Consider the following 22,691-nt stretch of genomic DNA (forward strand, 5'->3'; position numbering starts at 1 on the left):
TATACTTGATGTCCAAAAAACAAGCTAGTTTTTACCTAAATGGAGTATAGTATTAAGATGCTTGAGTATGCTTTTTTTCAATGAAATTTGGCTAGTAGTAAAAAAAAGGTTTTTAAAGTTGAGAGAATTTGTTAGAAAAATGAACCAGCATTTCTTTGATTTATACTTAATGTCCAAAAAGCAAGCAAATTTTTAAAAACAATAAGCTCATAATAAATACAATTTTAACTCAAAGAAATCCATGCAAAATTAAATTTACATAATTCTAGTATTCAAAAAACATCGATACATATTTCTAAAAATTTTTCTAAAAAATAACAGAGCAAAACAGATTCATACCATGAAACTTTTGCACTAACTGGAAAAAGTGTCACAGCATGGGGCCGATAAAGTGTCACAGTATGGGGCCGAAAAAACGTAAAATGTGGCGTAAATCCGTAAAATTCGGATTTACGCGTATTAATAGCAACTTTTTTTACCCTGATTTTTTATTTTACCCTTACTCACCCTAATTATCATGATTACCCTTACATATCTGATTACCCTGATTAGCCTTTCTTACCCTGACTTTTTTTTATTGTCATTGATTATTGTTAATAAAAATCTCATCTTATCTTATCTAAATAATTTATATAAACAATTAATATTTTCTTATTTAAAAAAATTGTATACAAATTAAAAAAAATTTGTATATATATATATATATATATATATATATATATATATATATATATATATATATGTGTATATATATATATATATATATATATATATATATATATATATATATATATATATATATATATATATATATGTTGTGGGATACTGCTTACAAAAAATCTAATATTAAAAAAATGATAATAATAACAATTAATCAATGTAATGAGTCAACTATAAGTGAGTCTTGTTCTAACAGAAGTTTCTACTCCTCAAAAAAAAATTATTATTTTTTTATTACAAAATAATGTTTACAATTTTTTAAAAAATTACATTAACTCGGGTTTTATATCGCTTTACAATATATAGCTTTTACAAATGTTCATATATATATATATATATATATATATATATATATATATATATATATATATATATATATATATATATATATATATATATATATATATATATATATATATACATTTTCTATTTTCTATTTATTTTATTTTATATTTTGTTATACTTTTTTGTGTTTTTCGATTTTATATTTTGTGTTATATTATGTGTTTTTTGATTTTATATTTTTTTGTATTTTTTGTTTTCTATTTTCCAGCCGTGGTGCGGATAGAATTCGTGAGTTTAGATATAATTATGAGAATATTCAACATAGGTTAAAAAAATTTTTTAAATAAAAGAAAATTTTTTTTATCAAAACACATAAAGAATTACAGGACTTTTACGCAAACTTTACGTTACGAACACTAAAGATAAACACTTATATGCTAAAATAATATTTCATAATATAAGGGCTGGCAGTGATTTTCTAATCATATTTAACAATAACTTTGTTGTATAACATAAAAAAATTCCAGAGAAAAGGAAATCTTTACTAAAAATATAAAGAACTCATATGTTTTTTTCAGATTTCCATTCTCTACTTGACAGAAAACGTTTTTAATACAAAAATATTGACAGAAAAGTGTTTTTTAATTTTAAAAATTTAATTTTCATGTCCGCAGTGTTTTTACGGACATGAAAATTAAATTTTAAAGTAATAAAATTTCTTATGTTCCTAATTATTACCCTGATTACTGCCACTGGGTCAATTTTTGTGTCACTATACATGTGGTGGCATCAACTGTTCCATATTGCACTCAGGATTTGAGTGAGTGTCAAACAGTGGGGTTTTTCTCCAATAAATTCGCTGTTTCAATCGAGAAAGCTGTTTTAATTGATATTCGAAATTCGCTGTTTCAATCGAGATTCAAAATTCGCTGTTTCAATCGAGATTCGAAATTCGCTGTTTCAATCGAAAAAATTGAATTTATTGGAAAGAAATTGTTTTGGGGTGTCAAGGAGTTATATACATATGTTCAAAATATCCCATATTTCAACAGAAGGAGGACAGTAGGCAAAGATGTGGATGTTGTCCTCAATTTTACCGCAAATTTTGCATTTGTTATTTTGACGATCTGTTGCCTTGTGCTTTTGGCCACCAGAAGGTAAACTGTTTTGTAAAAAGCGAAAAAAGATATTTTGAGTCGGTCCGGATGCGTGGGAGGTGAAGTTTTTTTTCCAAATTTGGGTCCACTTCCAGAAAAGTTCTGCTGGCACGACTGTCTTTTTGTTTTTTGCCACTTCTAAGTAAAAAAGTGTTTTTAGGGGGACGTTAAAGAGGGACCGTTTTTGCCTAATGTTTTTATTGTTGTTTTGTAGTACTGAGACGTTTTTGTTGTCAGTGTTTTGGAAAATTGTTCTGCTTTAAAAAGTTCCAGCTTTGGTTTTGGTTTGTAAGTTTTATAAGTGAACTCGCGAACCAATACTTTGAAAAGTAGTTATAATCGTGAGCTTTTTCCTCTTGGCATTCTTTCAGTTGAAAGAGTGTTTTGAGGCGAAGTGCAAGACTTTGCTCCTTCGGTGATTAAATTCCGAGATCCCCGCTTTTGAAAAATCTAAAAATCTCTCTCTTGACCTGATTGAAATTGGTCTTGCCACAGATTTTCAAAAATGGCCTAAGTGATTAAGTGCGTAGTTCCAGAAACTTGAGTTTTTTTCTCTATTTTGTTTAGAGTTCCTAGCCAAATTGGTAGTATTGCTCAGTCTGGTGTAAAAAGTAACACCTAATATTTTGAAATCGGTTTACTCTATGTCGGACTGATTTTACGTGGCAAAAAAAGTTCAAATCGTCGGTGTACCTGGTAAGTGGAAACCCTTTATTCTGCTGTCTGCTCTGACCACCAAAGCGAGAGCCTCGGCGACAAAAACATACAGCAAGAGAGAGCGAGAGCGTAACCCTGTCTAAATCCCTATTTCGTGGGAAAGGAGGCAATTGACAGGAAGCCGCAATTTAGAACAGATGCCGAAACTTCTGAATATAAGGTGTTAACAGAAGATGCAAAATTTTCTCCAAGATTGAGTTTTTGGAGACTCTAAAGCAGAAACGCACTTTATCTAACGTCTTTTCTTGATCTATTAACAAAACGATACTAGGTAGATTTTTCCGCGTATTTTATAAGATCACGGACTAAATGTAAATTTGAGAATATTGTTCTACCTGGGATTGATTTGGTTTGGTTTGGTTTGGTTCTATAATTTTCCCCATTACTTTTGCAAGTCTTAGGGCCAGCGCTTTTGTGATTATTTTGTAATCAGCGATTAACGATATGTAAACAGCCGATTCAGCGAAATAATTGATTTTTTCATAGAGTGGCTGGTGTTTTTTTCTTCGAAAAGTATTTCGTATTTCTTCAAAATATTTTTCTAAATGGTTTTAAAAAGTTCAGCTGGAAGTCCGTCATAGCCCAAAGATTTTCCGTTTTCAAAATTAAAAAAAGCTTCTTTTAGTTCCGCGCCAGTTAGGCGGGTATTTAAAAATTGATTTTCATCATCACTTAAACGTTTAGTGATGTGTGACAAGACATAGTTTTGGCTGTCTTTGCATAAACTAGTTTTGGTGTAAATATTTTTATAATATGAAACTAGGGAGTTTAGTATTTCACCAGGTTCACTCGTCAATGTGCCGTCATTCTTGCGAATTTCGGTAATTAACTGTTGAACTTTTTACAAAAACTATACAACTATCCTTCTTCGATTATTTTTTGTTTCGTGCGAATAAACGCTCCGGAAAACTGGAGCAAGAAAAGAGCGCGTTTTATCTATCTAAATTCAGGTTAGCGTTTTGTCGCTCCCGTTGGATTTCGTTTTCAATCCTTTTGATTTGTTTTTGTTTTTTGCACTTTCCTGTATCGATATGTGCTGTAATTCAATCCTAACAAAAAGTTTACAGTCGTCTTACCATTTTAAAATTGACGTATAGGATCGTTTTTTAGTTTTTTGCCAATCTTGAATTAAGATTTGCAGAAATTTCCTCTCCTGGTTTTACTATAATTGACAGTTGTTGACACGAAAAAAGGTCGGAAAAAGGGTTGGTGAGAATTATGGTATATGTTGTTTTTTTGGCGACTTCATCAGGGCAGTAGATTCTGCGAGTCTACATTTAATACGTCTGATTGCGCTATGTGAGTTCGCTTTTGTTGGGAAACTTGTAACGATAAACATCTACTAGGTCATACTTACCTTGGTTATAATTACCTTGGATGACCCCAAGTTGAGCAATGCCGTAAGTGTGATATTTAGCATTGTTAGAGCCTTCTGTGTCAAGAGGTAGGCTTTTGACCATGTTGAAATCCCCGGCCATCAGGACGGGTAGTCCTGTGTCCTGCACCCCACAACAGTTATGACTCGGACCAGAGTTCCAAATATATTCCATTTATTCCAGTCCATTATTATTCCAGTCCATTCGTCACTCCACTGTTTAACAGTGGAAGGTCCGGATTTCGTTGACTTCCCTGAAGGATAAGATCGAAGAAAACCCAAAAAAATTATCGCGTTTGTCTTGGTCGTTTAGACCGTTTATGTTGCACGTTAAAATATTTACAGCCATGATGGAGACGATTAGATTTCCTAAATTGAAAACTCGTGTACCTAAAACATAAATATAATAATTTTACCACCTGACATACAAACGTATAAACCTTAACCTTATAGCACGAGTTTTCGTTTGAACTGACGTAATACTAACAGATGGACGCACTGGACCATAACATTTTACACAAAAGCGCGATCTACAACAACTCAGATTACCTCAGCTTTCGCGCTTATTCAAAAACGTGACTTACATAATTCACGAGAATTTATTAAATAGAACGGAAAAACTCGAAAAAAAGATTTTTTGTAGCAAGGAAAAGTTTAAAACAAAATTTAAGATTCAAAATTCAAAATTCAAAAAAAAAAAAAAATTCGAAATAAAAGTCTGATTTGAGAACAAAGCTAAAAAAAGGAAAATGGATAGAAAAAAATAATTAACCCTTTATTGTTCACTATGTGAAGATATTGAGTAAAAAAATATTCCTTTGGCAAAAAACATAGTTTTATATCATTAATTGCAAATCGGAAATTTTTTTTTGCTACCATTAGTAGTTTTCAAATGGCAAATGACCGCCATTTGGCGGTTATGAACCGTTAAGGAAAAATCACAAAAAAAAATTATGTTTCAATAAAGAAACCTTAAACAAATCAAAATAATTACTTTACATGAAAAGAATAAAAACAATTGTTTTTTTTGTTTAAACATAAACAAATGTTGCATTTTTTGCAAAAAATTCTGCTGCTTCCAACCTTACATAGGCGACAATTAAGTTTTTTCTCACGATGTTCAGGCCAATGATTTAAACAATCAACACAACAAGCTGAATATCTTTGTTTGGTAAAGGAATTGAATTATTTCGCTTTTGTGGTGTCACATCCTTACACAATTTTCTTTTAGATTGCCTGCCAACTGCCACTAGGGGTTTCTCTGCATAAGACAAGCTAGATGCAATTTGTGTTGTAAACTGAAGTAATGTCAGCTGTTTTTTTTTAATTGATTGCAATGACGCCTGTAAATCAACCAACCATTAACTTTACAAATGTCAATGCAGTGAAACAATATTTTAATGTACCACCGCTTGGTTTTAATATTAGTGCGATAAAGTAAAATTAACATGTCACATAAATCTACACCTCCCATGCTTTGGTTATATTCTTTTACTACTAATGGACAGTTTATGTTGACAAAGTTTTTTTCAGTGCGATTCCATCTTTTAACATCTGTATTGAATCTGGATCACAATATGTTGAGCATAAATTGACATATTTATTATCGTACCATCTGGTGATTATTATTCCTGAATTAATATCACATTTATATGCATGGCTTCCTCTTCCTTTTTTTCTCATTTCACTTTCAGTTGGTAAACAACACCCTTACATTCTATCATTTCTAATTGTTGCTGTTGTAAGAATGCCTAATTTGTTCAAATGTAAACATAAATCAAGACTTCAAAACCAATTATCAAAGCAGAGCCTAAAGTTTTGATTTTTTGGTAAGGATTCTATTAATTGTTTCACAACATATGAGCCGTTACATTTTTCAGAGCCAATTGCTGCAACACCAGTATATAAGAAAAAGTCATATATAATTCCTGAAATTCCACTACGAACTAAGTTTTTGAAACCCCACTTCACTGGCTTTTTAGGATTGTATTGCCTTATTCCACTATAGCGAGTTTTGGCTGGAATTATTTGCTCGTCAATAAAGTGCCCAGTTTCTGGTTCTATAGAAAGACAATTTTGACGAACATGATCTAGTACAGGTGCAATTTTATAAATTTTGTTATGTTTATTAACTGGATCATTAAGTCTTGAGTTATCAGCTGCATGTAAAAATTCTCTTATTTTTTTATATCGAGACAAAGACATGAGATCAGCTATTTTAGGATATCGCGTCTCCATTGACCAATACATATAATATGCTGGCAATTTGAAAATAGACATGTACATTTGTATTGCAATAAACTGCTTCAATTCAGTTTCTGTTACATTAACAGATTTAGAAGATATTTGAACACTGTAAAGATTTGTTTGTTCAGCAAGTAAGGTAAACAAAGTATCTTTCCAAAACATTTGGAAATATATCAATGGGGTAAAAGTATCAACATTGTTAGGTGGAAGACTAAATTCACAACCAGATAAAGTAGTGTCTCTTATAGGTGGTCTTTTATTACACCATTTATAATTATGAGTTATTGGCTTTGGTAATGTGGATGAAGAAGTTGTCTCATTTGTATTTGGCTTATCTGGAGTTGTAAATCCAATATTAATTTCATCTTCCAAAAGAATATCTGCAGTCATACATTGCTCTTCTTCACATATACTTATCTCATCATTTATACGGGTAACCAAAAATAGATTATTATCGTCCTCTTCATCACTACTAAGTTCCAAATCTGAAAGCTCAGACTCTGAACCTGGCTCCAAAGTATATTGAATAGCTTCATTAAAGTCATAGCGTATTTTTCTTTGTTTATTCATTTTATTATCTAAATGAAACTGTGATTTATAGAAATGTGATTTATAGAAAACAACATATGTGTATTTATTTATATGGTTTGTTTACTCTATATAAGTTTTAATTTCTTAATAATTATTTTCTTAATAATTTTTTTTTTCTAAATTGATATTAAAATAGTTGTTACAGAATATGTAAATAACACGATACAGAAATTTTATTTAACTTTAAAATTATTTGTTAGTAATACATTTTGTAAAAATTATTTTATTATCATATTTTGTTTTAACTGTGTTTTTGATAGGTTTTACCATAAAAATTACAAACTAATGAAGAATAAAGTGTATCTAACATTTGATAATAACTATGTGTTTCTTTAACATCAGTTAGATGTTTCTAAAATAATAGTAATGTCTTTCTAATATTTAATATCTGTAAGAGTTAAACCAAAACAGTTTTATGTTTTGAACCAAAAACGAATCGCCGTAGTTCATAACAGCCAATTGGCGGAATCAAAATAACTGATGAGATATTGATCACATAAACAAATATTACAAACTTGGTTGCATACAAAAAATTAAATTCTAGGTTTCAACTAATAAATAAACTAAAAACATTATTATTAAATTTAGTAAATCCAAGTATACAGGTCATTCAAAAACATGTAACTTTTGAATGTAAAAACCTCATAACTTTATCGACCTATTTCATAATATCCAATTGTTCAGTTTCGCATAAGTTTATTGCAAAAAGATCGTAGTAGGCTAGGATTTTATAAAAATATTTTCCAAATCTATAAAAATTCAAAGTACTCGTCTGATTTGGATTTAAAAAAGAATGTCGCCATTTGGCGGTCCTATCCAATAAAGGGTTAAGAGTAATAACTTTACGATTTCTTTACCGCACCAATTTGGCTATCGTATTGTTCATCTATTATTATCGAATCAGTTTCGTCTTCATAAGACATTCCTCATTTTCTTTTGAATAAAAAACTTCCTCCAAAAATATTTCACATTCCAAACGTTTATTCGTTTGCAATGCAGTAGTTTGTGTTGAATTTGAGGGTGAAATGGTTGGGTTTGTTAATTTTGAGTTAGGTTCGGGCTGGCCAGGATGTTTATATCGTAAGTTAAGACCGTCAACGTTTTGATAACGGGGTAACAAGCTAGAGAGAAAATCATTAATGGAACAGTTTAAATCTCCATACCGACAAACAAGCACGTTTGAATTATCGATCTCAGACTTCGAGTTGAAAAAACCGAGATAGCTTTTCGTTTGGACAGCCGTGTTTCCGGAAGAGAGAACGCCTGCATAACTTTGAGCAATTTAAGATTCAAAATTCAAAAAAAAAAAAAAATTCGAAATAGATAAAATTTCGACTCAATCGAAAAAGTCGTAATAAAAATAATTTTTAAAAAAAACAATCCACAGCAAAAAACCACAAGGAAAACTAAAAAGTTTCAGTGTGTTTTTTCCGAAAACAAAACAAAATTACATTTAAAAAATTACATATAACAAATTACATTAAACAATATTACATTGCAAAAAAAAATAACAATTAAAACAATCCATCAATAGAATAACTTAAGTATCAGTGAATTAAACAATTAAATATTCAGGATAAGTTGAACAATTAACTTATTATACTTGAGGTGTTACATTAATTGATTGCACTGAAAGAAATATGGGTAGCTATCATCTATAGCCGTTTTTCATAACGCCTTGAGAGGCTTATTACGTATTTCAAAAAAAACGCAATTAAAAAATAATTATTAAGAGAACCGTTTTGTAAAACATTTGAATAATTTTTTGTAATAATTCTTGGTAAAACATTTGATAATTTTTTCATCGGAAAATATTTGATCAATAATTTTTGTTATTTTATTTTTTTATCAAAATTAGCTTATTAAGTATAAAAGCCAAATTTTTTGTATAAAATAACAAAATCTTTAAAGATAAGCACTCATAAATAAAACAAATTGAAAAATCAAAAAAACCCCTTCATTTCTTTATAACTATTTAATGAAAAATGTAATTGACAGATTTCCTCATTGCACAATAAGTGCAACAACAACAACTCAATAAGTGCAACAACAACAAAAACTTTACCCTTTGTAATCATTAACAAAAAAGCTGAAACTCTATCTATGTGAGGACATAAACAAAAAGCACATTGTTTAAAAAAATTAAATAAAAATAAAATATTTTATTGGGCAATATTTTTATTGATTTTTTTAAAAGTCAATAAAATTAATTTTTATTTTTATTAAAATTAAATTTTATCTTTAAAGATTTTGTGCATTTAAAAAAATAAATCGCGGATAAACTCATTGTGATTCGATAACTTGCATCCTTTTTTTACTTTTAATAACTGGCCCGTTAGGCTTGTTGTTTTCAATAAAAATGTGGTAGTTAATCCACTCATTAATGAACCAGTTAATATTAGGCGACTTGGATAAGCAATCCAACTTTGAATTTATAAATGCTTAAGAATCAAGTCGAGAGCATGAAGTCACTATATATATGATACACTAAACATGAAAAATTTTTTGTTAAAGGTTTGAGGTGGTACAACACCAAATATTTTCTCAAAATCTTTAAAAAAATGAAATTTTAGATATTTAGCTCATTTGATAGACAATTTATTGTAGATTAATAATATATAAAATTAGTTTGCAAATTTTTTTTTGATATTGAAAAAAAGTAACTTTTTTAAAAAAAGTTCTATAGCAACGGCCTTAGCAACGCAAAACATCCATAACCACAACTGGATAATTTCTAGTTTGTTCTGCAATTAATAAGTCATAAGCTTAAATAAGTTTTTATAGTGGTTTTACATTATTACTTTCTCAAAATAAATTGTAAATAAAATCGCTAAATGCTGTTTAATTTGTTGAATAGTTAATATTCTGACTGATTAAAAAAATATTTGTTCTGAATAAAAGACTTAGGTTCTGTTAACTTATTAGCCTTAAAATGGTCAGATCCTATGCTAGAAGGAAAAAAAGACATTACCAAGGCATTAATCGTTAAGACAAAGCACGAAAAATTCAATGCCAGAGCACAGTTATACCACAAGAGTCAAATTCTTTTACAACAATAGCCAGTGCCAAAAAAATTATTGCATGGATAAATCCAGAACTTGTTTATAATGATTTCAACTTTATAATGAACTTTGAGTTACTTTATTTAATGATTCTCGAAGTTATGAAATGTCCGAGTTGCTTTTCTTCAATTTTTATACAAAATCGTCCTAATAAAAGAATGGGACTTTGTTTGACTTTGGAACTTTGCTGTACTTCCTGTGATTGGTGTCATTCATTTCAAACTTCCAGACCTATTTCAAATCTTTTTAATAATTCTGTAGGAAGAGATAGCTAAGAAATAAATGTTCTTTCTGTATTAGCATTTAGAGAAATAGGTGAAGGTTATGAACCAATGAAACTATACCACCAACTAATGAACATTCTTTCAATTACCTACAATGCATATGATAAAATTAACAAAAAATTATACAATGCTTATGAAACTGTTGCTCAACAGGTTACTAACAAAGCAGCATTAGAAACTAGAAACTTGATTAATAATAATGCTTCACATTATGATACAATTCAATGTTTCAGTTGACGGAACTTGGCAAAAAAGAGGTCACTCATCATTTAATGGTGTTGTCACAGCCATATCTACTTTAACAGGCAAATGTGTAGATGCTGTTGTGTTGTCAAAACATTGTAAAGGATGTATTCTTTGGAAATCATCAAAGATCATCTGGTGCTATGGAAGAAAAAGAGGTCACTCATCATTTAATGGTGTTGTCACAGCCATATCTACTTTAACAGGCAAATGTGTAGATGCTGTTGTGTTGTCAAAACATTGTAAAGGATGTATTCTTTGGAAATCATCAAAGATCATCTGGTGCTATGGAAGAAAAAGAGGTCACTCATCATTTAATGGTGTTGTCACAGCCATATCTACTTTAACAGGCAAATGTGTAGATGCTGTTGTGTTGTCAAAACATTGTAAAGGATGTATTCTTTGGAAATCATCAAAAATCATCTGGTGCTATGGAAGGTGCAGGTGCAATTACTATTTTCCATCGGTCTGTCGAAAAATATAAGTTACAATATACTAGTTATTTGGGTGATGGTGATACCTCATCGTATTCTGCAGTATTAGCTTCATGTTCATACAAAGATATAGAGATCAAAAAAGCAGAATGTATTGGGCACATCCAAAAAAAGATAGGAAGTCGTGGTCGCGCACTGCGCCAACGTCTACTTGGAAAAAAGTTGTGTGATGGAAAACTAGTAGCAGGAAAAAAATTTTAAAATTTACAAAATTATTTTGGAATGGCTATTAAACAAAATTTAGGTAATATATATCAAAAGAAAAAGGCTGTATGGGCAGTACTTTTTTACAACTTTGATATTAAAGACATGAGTATACGTCATTAATTTTGCCCACGAATTATTGCCAGCTGGTGTAAATGGCAACGTGACCATATAAGTGGACATAAAACATATAAACCCAAGCTAAGCTTCTTCTCCCTGTATTCAAAGACTTAAGCAATGAAGAACTACTTAAAAAGTGCCTACACGGTCTTACACAAAACAATAATGAAGCATGAAATGCTATAATCTGGAAACGATGCCCTAAACATATTTTTGTAAATAGAAATATTATTGAAATGTCAGTAAATTCTGCCATTATTAATTTTAATGAAGGTACCCATGGAATTATTGATGTTTTAAAAAATTTGGGAATACGTATTGGACGTTTTACTCATATCGATTGATTAACCGTGATAAATGCAGAATTAAAAAATGTACAATCCAGTCTTCACTTACTGCAAAATCCCAACAGAAGTTGCGCCACTAAAAAAAGGGTTTAATGATAAGGAAGCTCAATTAGAACCATGCCAAGCTTATTCCGCTGGATTTCATTAGTTTTTTATACTTTATAGTTTACTTTTTTTGTCATCAAATCTTCTTTTGCGTTTTTCTCTGTTTTTGATTTTTGTAAAACATGGTGTTATTGAAAACATGATATCTTGTAAAGTAGTAAAACAAATCACTTCAAATTTTCAGGAAATGTTTATTATACTATGTTGTAAGGAATGACATTTCAAAATTCAAAAATTATTCTCCCATCTCTTTATTTATTAGTTTTTAGGCCTAAAAAAAATATTTTTTAATGTTCTATAGAAGAACTGCAATAGTTGTTGATGTAGCCAAATAATCTAAAAATCCCTATGTCAATACCTTAGTTTACAAGTCTAGAACATGTGCAAAAAACTTCATAGGTTATGCATTAATATATTTCAAGATATTGCGTTTTGAATAGACCCATCAAAAAGACGGGTTTTTTGATATAAACGAGGCAAAATAAGCGAGACAAAATAAAGTTTAGTATAAAAAAGCATTCTCAATTTATATATTTTGTAAAAATATCAAATTGATTTTTTTTTTCAAGTTTAAAGAATTTAGAATACTTGGTGGTGTACCACCTTAATTACTCCTTTTTTAGAACTGTATTTGCTGCAGTGGTGTCACACGTTACAAAGGAAATTTTATTAAATAAATTGTATTCTGAAATAATATCATGTATCATGTTATAACCAAAAATTGCTTTTCTCAAATTTTTTAAAAGAAAATTTTTTCAAAAATATAACCCAAAATTTAGAAAATAATGTTGTTTGCCCATCAAAATGTAAGCACCACATTTCCTCAGAAGAGTCGATATAAGACCGAATCAAGCTGTTGTAGTTTGTTTTGTTTGCGAATGTGAAAATCGGTTTCATACCCATACCCACCGCATTGAGTACAGCTTCAATTTCTTTTAAGTTTTTAGGTGGCAGATCTCGCAGATGTGTTATAATAGGCACAATACTGCACTGAGCTTTGCACCAATCGGAAGATTTCTAAATTTAATAAAGTGATTTCTGAATTTAATAAAGAGTTTCTCTTCCAGATTTTTAAAATTCCAGATTTTTGGTCAAATAATTTCTCCTATTTATAACACTTGTACCAAAAGTACTTCTTATTAGTACTTTGTGTTGATTTCATAAGAAGTTTGTAATTTTGATTATCAAATTATTTATCTATTTATTATTTTGAATAGGTACTTACAATACTTATCTTCTTATTTATTTGTACTTTTTATTGATTTAATTACAAATTTATAATTTTGACTTTATTTTTCTTGGCACAGGTTTCTCCATTAACAATGGCCATTTTATTCCATAATTGACAAACTTTAAGGGAGATTGCTTTAATATAATTACTGGACCTAGGAATATTACCCATAGGAAAGTCTTCTTCTTCTTTGAGAAGAAGACTTTACAAAGAGGGAGACCCTACTGCAAAAGATGGAGACTTCCCAAGGACAGTGCCTCTAATGTGTTCTCGATCTCAAACATTTAACTAGCAACTCTGATTTTATATACTTTTATATTTTAAGATTTTAAGATGTTATAAAAGTGTATATATATATATATATATATATATATATATATATATATATATATATATATATATATATATATATATATATATATTACGAAGATCAAGATAAACCAACATAAAACAATACCAAATCTTTATTATTCACTCACGAGTCATAATGTGTTCCAAATAAACGTACTTTTAACCATCGAAAGTCATTATGTTACGTGTTTTGCACTCTCCACTTTTACCACAACAGCTCGTTCTGTACGTCTAAGTCCTTACCATTCATAATAGCGATAATTTCTTCCGTAAATATCCAAGCATTTTTATCCTTGCTGATAAAACGCGTAGGGGTTGTGGGAAAGCGTCGATTTTATATTTTTTACAATCTATTTTGTTTTTAATATGGATTTTTGTCTCGCAAAGCTTTGTGTCAAATATCCTAATGATAATTATTATTTTGTGCTTGGTGTCACCGCCTTTTATTTCGTTTATATATATTTTTCATTGAGTTATTTTTTCCGCGTGAAAGAGACACATGGAAGGCTTTGCAAAGAAGTTCTGGAAGTTCCGGTTTTAGATTTTAAAACCTTTTCTATTTCCTCTCCATTTTTGGTTTTCCATATCAGTGGGATTGGGTATTTCAATATCAGTGGGATAGGGTAAAGTAATTTCTTAATGTTTTATTTTATCCTCGCTTTTTTTTTTAGAAATTTTTGATAGAAAACATTTTTATATCGTATCCCATGGGTTGCTGTTAGATTATTGGCTCGTTTAAGGTTTTTCATGTCCCAAATTGCTTAATTATTTTGCCTTAACATTAAGGTCGTTTTTTATGTTAACATTTAAGCAGTAGTAGCTTGGGCAAAAATATTTTTAAGGATTAAGACTTGATTGAATTATTATTAACTGATTAATGAAATTATCATAACTTTATTTAGTAACATTAAAGTAACATTATTTTATTTTAAGATCATCCCTTTAGAGCTTGCAGTTTCTGCCTTTCTTTACAAATTTTACCAGCCAGCCCACGAGCATGAACATCCTCGCATCCACCTTGTTTTTACTGGAACAAATTCACCTCCTCCAACTACGCACGACATGCCACGCCTTCCACCACCGTGAAAACCTCCGAGCACAACGAGCATCACTTCAAGAACGACGAGCATCACTCCAAGAACGACTACAACGACCAGCACTCCGAGAACCACAACGACGAAGGAACATCTTAAACGCCCTAAAAAGCCGCCAAGAAATAGAGCGCGAAGAAATAGAACGCCAAGAAATAGAGCGCCAAGAAATAGAGCGCATTCTCCGACAATTAGAGGACACTCTCCGACCCTTAGAAGAAGCAGAAATCAAGGAAGACATCTCATGGCATTTAAACTTAAATAAATTATGGGATGCTTGCGAAATTGCAAAAAAAAAATATACATGAAAACAAAATTTTTACTTGTGGGGCAGGTTTTCTTTCCTCACATGACACTTTCCCAAACCACAAACTTTACCTTAAGATTTCCCGATAATTAATCCATATTTATCATTCCAGTAACCCCTCACCATATCTGATCGATCGAAATTATGAAAGAAAAAACTAACCGGATACGGCAGAATGCAGAAAATAAAAAAAGATGGGCAATTCAATTGAGGAGATGTGCTATATAGGATTTTTTTTTTTTAGTACTACATTAACATGAAGTCAAAATTTTTATACATTTTTTGTTGTTGCGAGCAAAATAGCGCCTGAACCAAAACTGATATAAAAAAAAATTTTAAAACGGAAATTCTGATAGTATAATTTTAATGCCACTCTTTTTTCTGATCCCACCGCACGCATTACATAGTTTAGTTTTTCGCAAGTGCCATAACCCCATAACCCCTCTAATCCAATTAGTGTTAATTTCGGTTTAATCAAAAATGTACTATAATGCTATTTGTTTATATAATTATTTCTTATTTATTAAAGACCAATTATTTTACTATTTCTCAATATAATCATTACTCACTCCATTCCATTTAACTCACTCGCTAAAATTAAGCATCGATGGGAAAAGCTGTGTTCCGACATGGTGTTCCAGTCTCAAAGCTCAAAGATCTCAAAAATAACAACGACAACGAACTCCACGAATCAGTTACAACCACGTACTCTCAAATGAAACAGAAAGATTGATGGTGCATGTGTTCCAATTACTGGGTGACTGGGTTTATGGTTTAACCCAAAATGAAATCCTAGAACTTGTATGCTGCCTTAAACGCGAAGATCATTTGCACATATTCAAAAATGGCATGCCTGGTAAAGACTTGTTTTATGCCTTTATGAAGAAAAAAAATTTTAACAAGAAAAGCGAATACCTTAGCATTTAAAAAAGCAACATCAACTGGTATAACTTATGGGTCGCATATTTAGAACTGTGATGAAATTGGTTTATCGGGTTTTTCGGGTCAAGGCAAGATTTGATCAAGGCAAAGCAGACAAAGTGTCGAAAAGGGTCCAGACGTGCATTTAAACTTACAATGAAAATATTCATGATACTATAAACAAATGTTGCAACGCTGATGGATATTTTTCACCACTATTTGTGATATACAAAGCCAAAAGAAACTTTCGTCCTGACTGGGCAAGGGCTGGTCCAGCTGGCAACAAATTTTCAATTATAAAATCAGGTTGGATGGACTACGATACGTTAATGGAATGGCTGAAAGAAGTATTTATACCTGAAACAGAGAAAATTGATGGTATTAATATTTTAGTATTAGATTGCCTTAACTAACAACTCACATAACTTTTCATAAAACACAATATAATCTTGATTTGACTACCAGAACTAATTCACATATTCGGCAACCATTGGAAAGAGGTGTCTGTTGTCATGTCAAACAAGCATAGAAAGAAATTCTTACCAAGTATTACAAAGACTCAGACTCAATTTAGATTTTCAATCTTTGTATTACTTTTGGTTTTAAACAAAATTTTCCACTTTTCTTCAAACTGCTGTACGAGAGTCGTAAATGTTATGCACGCCTGCATGCAATCGCTGATTTCGAATACACTGGCTTATTTCCACTTAATAAAAACAACATAAATCATAAGACATTAGCGATCACACAAACGTTTAATCCGCCTTCATCAACTTTAGCAGCCTCCGCAGCACCTACCATCTTGCTCAGAAACAGCTTCATCAAAGAAAGCCGTGAAAGTTGCTAAACTCAACGCAAAGTATCTCTATGCCAAGTACTCAAATGCCTTAGCATAACAATGCTGAGCAACCTCAGAAAAACAATATTAAAGTACCAGCAGCAACAAACTATTAAAAGTTGCAAAATGTACAGATTGCAGAGTACAGCTACACACAAAATGTTGCAATGCGAGAATTCGATGTGTTAGGAACGGTGGTGCAAAGAAACATGTTCACCAAAATAATATGTATTTGGAACTGAATTTTTTTGTTGCAAAAAATGTAAAAGCATTAATATAGTTTCATAAATATAAGTTGTGTTAAAAAAAAAATAATATAAAAAAAGTTAAAACGTTTTCTCAAGTTTGCGGTTTTATCAGAATGTCGCCTAAAACCGCACCATTTTTTCCTTTACATTTAATATTTTCACTAACTTTATTATTATTATTTTTTTAACATATATTTTTATTATCATAAGTAGTTTTTTATTACCTATCTAATAAATAAAAAAAAAGGAAAAATAAAAAATAAAAAAGTAATTTAATTTTAATGGATAAGTTTTTTAATTTTTTATTGATAAGTGTGCGGTTTTACCCGGTTTTACTCTAAAACATTTAAAAACATTTTTAAAACTCTTTTTTAGAATTTTCATTTTTATAAAAACAATTTGAAAACACCACATCGATTACTAAAAAAAATCTATAATCCCAAGACTTTTGGAAGTCACCCATTTAATTTATATTGTTAAATCCATATATAAAAAGCAGGTGCAGAAACATGCAGCTTTCACTAATTATGGGCCCCAACTATAGCTGTATAACAACATTGTTTTTTACAAAGGAAAAAGTTTATAAAGGAAAAAGTTTATAAGTAAAAAAGCCAACCATAAGTAAAAAAGCCAATCATAAGTAAAAAATTTCCATCTCCTGGTTTCCATTTTTTTTCTGAGATACGGCTTTTCCGTTTCCGAGATAAGGCTTTTAATAGATTTTATCAAGGTAAAACAAAACAAAAACTTCAAATAGGGTGATTTATTTTGTCTTGATTTTTTCGAAAAAAAAGTATTAACAAAAATATAAAATAGACTATAAAATATAGGATAAAAAAGACTTGCATATATGTAATTTGAAAAATAAAAGTTGTAATTTGTTATAAATTAGTTGTAATTATTTGTAAAAAGTTGTAATATTAAAAAAATTGTCATATATAAATGAGAATACATTATTTTAATTGCGAATTCAATGTAAGCTTAAAGGTCATTTTAAAGGTCTTCTTGAACATGCATTTTAATGCACCAGCAATACAGTAATACAGTAATGGAATTGAAATATCCTTGTATTATTTGTCAATACACTACGAAAAGAAAGTCTGTTATTAAATTGAATCCTTGCAAGCATTTGTTTTACCAAATTTGTTTACAAATCCGGGACAACCAGAACCACCTTGTCCAATTTGTTGACATGAAATACGAGAAAAAAGAAAAAAAAATGTTTTATCTTTATCGCATAATAGAAGAAGAGTAACTGAATGTGCTGAGCAAAACGACAATACAAAGAACTTTGCATTCTTTATACTTTTCTCAATTACAACTTTTATCCTCTCAATTAGATCTTACGATAGGGTTGTTCGCCGTTAACAAAAACTTACGAAAATTTCGCATTTTTATCTTCCGTATTTCAAGTTGGTATTGCGGAAGTTGTACTTGCGCAAATTCACCTTCCGAAAGGCATTATACAAAAAAAATAAATAATAATTATTCCGCAATAACCAAATAACAATAATTTTACGAAAAAAAACTTGCGAAACAAATAATTTCGAAAGAATACTTTCGAAACAGTTCCTTCCGGACGGAGCGTTTCGGAATGTGCGCTTACAGAATAGCCTTGAAAGCATTCATTATTATACAAAAAATGTTAATTTTTGTTATTTAAATAAAATAATGTTGTTAAATAATTCTTCAATAGTTTTACATATCTATTTATCTATCTATCTATCTATCTATTTATCTATCTATATATATATATATATATATATATATATATATATATATATATATATATATATATATATATATATATATATATATATATATATATGCAATGACCTAGAAAGTTTAAGAAAGTGAGGACGAGGGAGGGGGGGGAGGAATTAAGGGGGTCTAACGCAGCTAAAATTTAAATAGAAAAAACTGAAACTTTGAGTTAGTCTTGAGGGAAAGGAAAACGCTCCCTCCGCAACATGTCTCTATGCCAGTGTTTATATATATTTATATTTATCAAGTACCAACTTTGGTTTACTTCCGACTTTCGGTTGTTTATTGCCTTTGGCTTGGCAGATAGCTATTTATCTTCTCATATATAAAAACTTAGTAAAATATTTGGTTCCATTACAAAGTTTAACTGAACTTTAAGTGTTGTTTGGCTGTTGTCATTTCTTACTGAATCTTGCAATTAATTTATCACTAACTTTCAGACTAAATACAGCTCTGAAACTTTCAACGCTTGTATAGTCCTGGTGAGTTTCTATGTTAAAATTGTGGCAGCTTTTTTTCTGCAAAACCTTGCAGCTAGATTTTTACTGCTCTCCAAAATAGGTAGAGCTTTAAAACTTTCAGCAGTTGTAACGTAATTGTAATTTTCAACATCCCAATAACGTTGGGATGTTGAAAATTAAAACATTATCAGGGCCAACAAGACAAGGGGCAACAATTACTCTTCTCACCCTAACTTTTTTTTTTTTTTTTTGTAAAAGAAAACATTTTAGAAAAAATCATTGAAAAAATTTTTAAATTTTTTTTAAATTTACTTGTTGTTGTTGAGGTAATAAATGCAAAAGCGCATATAACAGAGCACCTCAAATATAATTTTTTTTTTTTTTTTTTATATATATTCGTCATTATTAATAAAAGTTTGTACAACATTTTACCGTGAAATATATTACTGGAGCAGTAGACACAGGTCAGAAATTGGCCTTTTAGGTTTGATTTCGGAACACCCCAAATATTTATATAGATTCTTTATAACAAACCTTTAAGCTTCACAGAACTGTAAAAATTAAAATCCTGCAGGTGGCACATTTTCTGAAAAACCATTTAAAGTAGGGGGACCTACAAAATTTCATGTTCAAGTAAAGAAACTTCCTGAAATAGTGCAAACCTTAAATTATTGCATACTAATACTAACATCAAATAATGATTTTCTGTCAAAAAAAAATTAAAAATAAAATCTAGGAACATAGAATACACAACTTTTTTGGGGCACCGACCCCAAATGGGGCAAATAAAAAATTTTTTTTTGTACAATCTCATAAGTAACCTAATTTTGTTCATAGAACTCAAATTTAAAAAATTTTATAAAATTACAGTTCAAGAGTTATGACCGAAAAACTTTTGATCCCCCTCCCCTTTCCAAAAACATTAGAAAGTTTGAAATTTTAAATGACCATAACTTCTAAAGTGCACATAGTTTTTTTATCAAACTTGAAATTTGTCAATGAATTTCTATTTGGGCTAAGAATTAACAAAAATATTTTTTCAAATGCGTATGCCCCCTCAAACGGGGCAGTTTTCCTGAATTTTGGGGTACTCTTGTTCGAAAGCTTAAATCGCAGCCATTTTTAGGACAGATTTGTTATTTATTACCATACTATGACTTTGTGTAAAAATATTTTGTTCTTCAAAATGCCAAATAATTGTAAGCCCCTTTATTTTTAGTAAATATTTTTTGTTTAGGTTCACTAAAGAATATTCCATAAAACATCAATAACTACATGTTCATGCTGGAAAAAGTTTCAGCAATTCGTTTACTTCTTTCACCATGCTTTGAGCTAAGGACAGAGACATCAAATCGGTTTACAACAAACTTCATTTTTTGGTGCGAGGCTTCTGTTGATTGTTCATTGTATCTTGAAAGAGAGCAGCTGTGCATATCTATGAAGGCTCCAAGATGAGCGCTTATGGCATGTACTTTCCATGTCACGCTGAGACTTTTATTCAAGAACTAAAATATATAAGTATTTATAATGAAATTATCAAATTTAAAGAAGTTATTAAACATAACGAGTTTTTATTGTACTCACTTCTGAACAATATGTTTGAGAGTGTTCAAAACTTCTTGTAAAGTCTTGGATAAGCTTGTGATACTCTGGATCTAGTGGTTCACTAAATGTACCAGTAACAACTCTGTCAAACATCCTTAATGTATCAACTAAAGGGAAAAACTTTATTGGAATTCGTGATGCAAGACTGTCTACCATTTTCAATATTGCTCTTGAAACATTACCGTCATATGCACCTCCGAGATAACCTTTCCGTATAACACTATTAACCCAATCTTTTAAACCTTCCCAGAGTGGTATAATATAATTACAAATGTGGTTTACCAAACCCATGAGAAGATGAAGTTCTGGTAAAGGCACTATGCTTATTACTAGCTTCTCAGGATCGTCTTCCTTTATAAGGCAAGGCTTCACAACATTCTAAATAAAAATAAATGGAACACGATAGTTTTGTATAAAAGACTTTTTATTAGATTACAAATATATAAATAACGGTAACCTTAAAATTCAGCATTTGTTTCTCAGGAAAACTTGCATCAGCATACTGGCGGTAATAGTTATCTAGGTCTCCGAAGCTTCTAAGTTGACCAGATTTCAGAACAGCTTCCCCATCACACCAGGCACAACTGTATTTTCCACCATGAGTCTATAAATATTTTTTAGTTATATAAATAGTTATATATATATACAAAATTTATTTCCTTTATAGAATAAATTGGGAGGTTTTCAAGTAATTTAATTACTGAAATTCCCAACAAAATGTTTATGAGTTTAAGGTCAGATGCAAGAGAATATTTACAATTATGAAGGTGAAGTTTTTCTGTTAATACTGTGAGGTTGCTATGTGTTTCTTGCATATTTTCACAGTATGCCAATACAAGCGCAGAATTTATTCCAGAGTAAGTTCCCCTATCATTTCTGTCTGTGTTGGTTTGGGTTAAACAAGTTTGCAATAACTTCCATTGAACCTCCACCTAAGGTGTTTTTATTTACTCATTTTTCTTTAAATTTATAGTTTATTATCTATCTATATTATTACAAATCAAATGCTCATACCTGAATCTATGCCAACTCTGACAAAAGTACTGAAGAGATCTTGCTTTCTGTACTCAATTACAAATGCAATATACTCTGTAATATCTTTTACATAAACTAAATCTCTTTTTACATTATTTATTAAACCTTTCTTTTTTTCCTCAAAGGAAACGTTTTCTAAAGCATAGAAGTTCTTAAGTATTTTTGTTTTATCATCCAATTTCTTTTCCATATTACTTTCAAACTTAAATCCATTTTTTCGGAAGGTCTTCAAGAGTACATTAGATTTGAACTGAGTCAGTTGCAAACAAACAACTAACTTGTTAAACTCAGAAAATGGTATTTCTATCGGTTTCGTACAAGTTTGACCTAAAGTTAGAGGGACTCTAGAACCACCTATATAATTGAAAAAAATTTTTAGAAAGGCAAAACATTTTCAAATATATAAAAAGAAAGCAAGTTTTTTAACATTATACCAGTCGAACACAACATTTCTTCACCTTTTTCCATTTCATTATTGGAATATAAACCTTTCAGAATATTGGACACTACTTGGCCTTGAACCTACACAATACAGTGAAAGCTGTAAAACCTAACTATTTTACAAATGAGATAATAATAATAAGAAACATTCTGATTTAAAAAATTAGTTGTAATATTAATATTTAGATAAATATTTTACTTTAACATCTTTATTTAATAAATAAGTTGCCAGATTCTTTGATTGCTTTCTTGGTTAGCATTTATGGCGTATACCTTTACCAATAACGTGAAAATATTTTTGACAAATCTTTAAGCAAGCAAAATTTGAACTCTTGCAAACACCAACTTTTTCTGAAATTATATTATTTTTGTTTTATTTGTCTATATTTATTTAAAGAACTGTTTAATGAATTTAATTTTAACTAATTTTTAAAAAAGAAGCATAAT

At 30.0% G+C, this 22,691-nt stretch overlaps 1 protein-coding gene across 5 annotated transcripts in view; it reads left to right on the forward strand.

The window, feature by feature from the left end:
- Window positions 1–21,232, forward strand: part of LOC136083885 (TNF receptor-associated factor 3-like) — a 105,055-nt gene extending 83,823 nt beyond the window's left edge. For 3 of the 5 annotated variants that reach the window (XM_065803800.1, XM_065803801.1, XM_065803803.1), the window contains one exon: window positions 14,480–14,940. In XM_065803800.1, the coding sequence (XP_065659872.1) occupies window positions 14,480–14,932 (453 nt within the window). In that variant the 3' untranslated portion in view covers window positions 14,933–14,940. Of the gene's footprint in view, window positions 1–14,466; window positions 14,941–20,400 lie in introns of those variants that run through there. The other 2 variants (XM_065803804.1, XM_065803802.1) reach the window with 2 other exon arrangements.
- The last annotated feature ends 1,459 nt before the right edge of the window (window positions 21,233–22,691 follow it).

This window comes from Hydra vulgaris, chromosome 08 (assembly GCF_038396675.1).
Source record: "Hydra vulgaris chromosome 08, alternate assembly HydraT2T_AEP".
Classification (NCBI taxonomy): Eukaryota; Metazoa; Cnidaria; class Hydrozoa; order Anthoathecata; family Hydridae; genus Hydra; species Hydra vulgaris.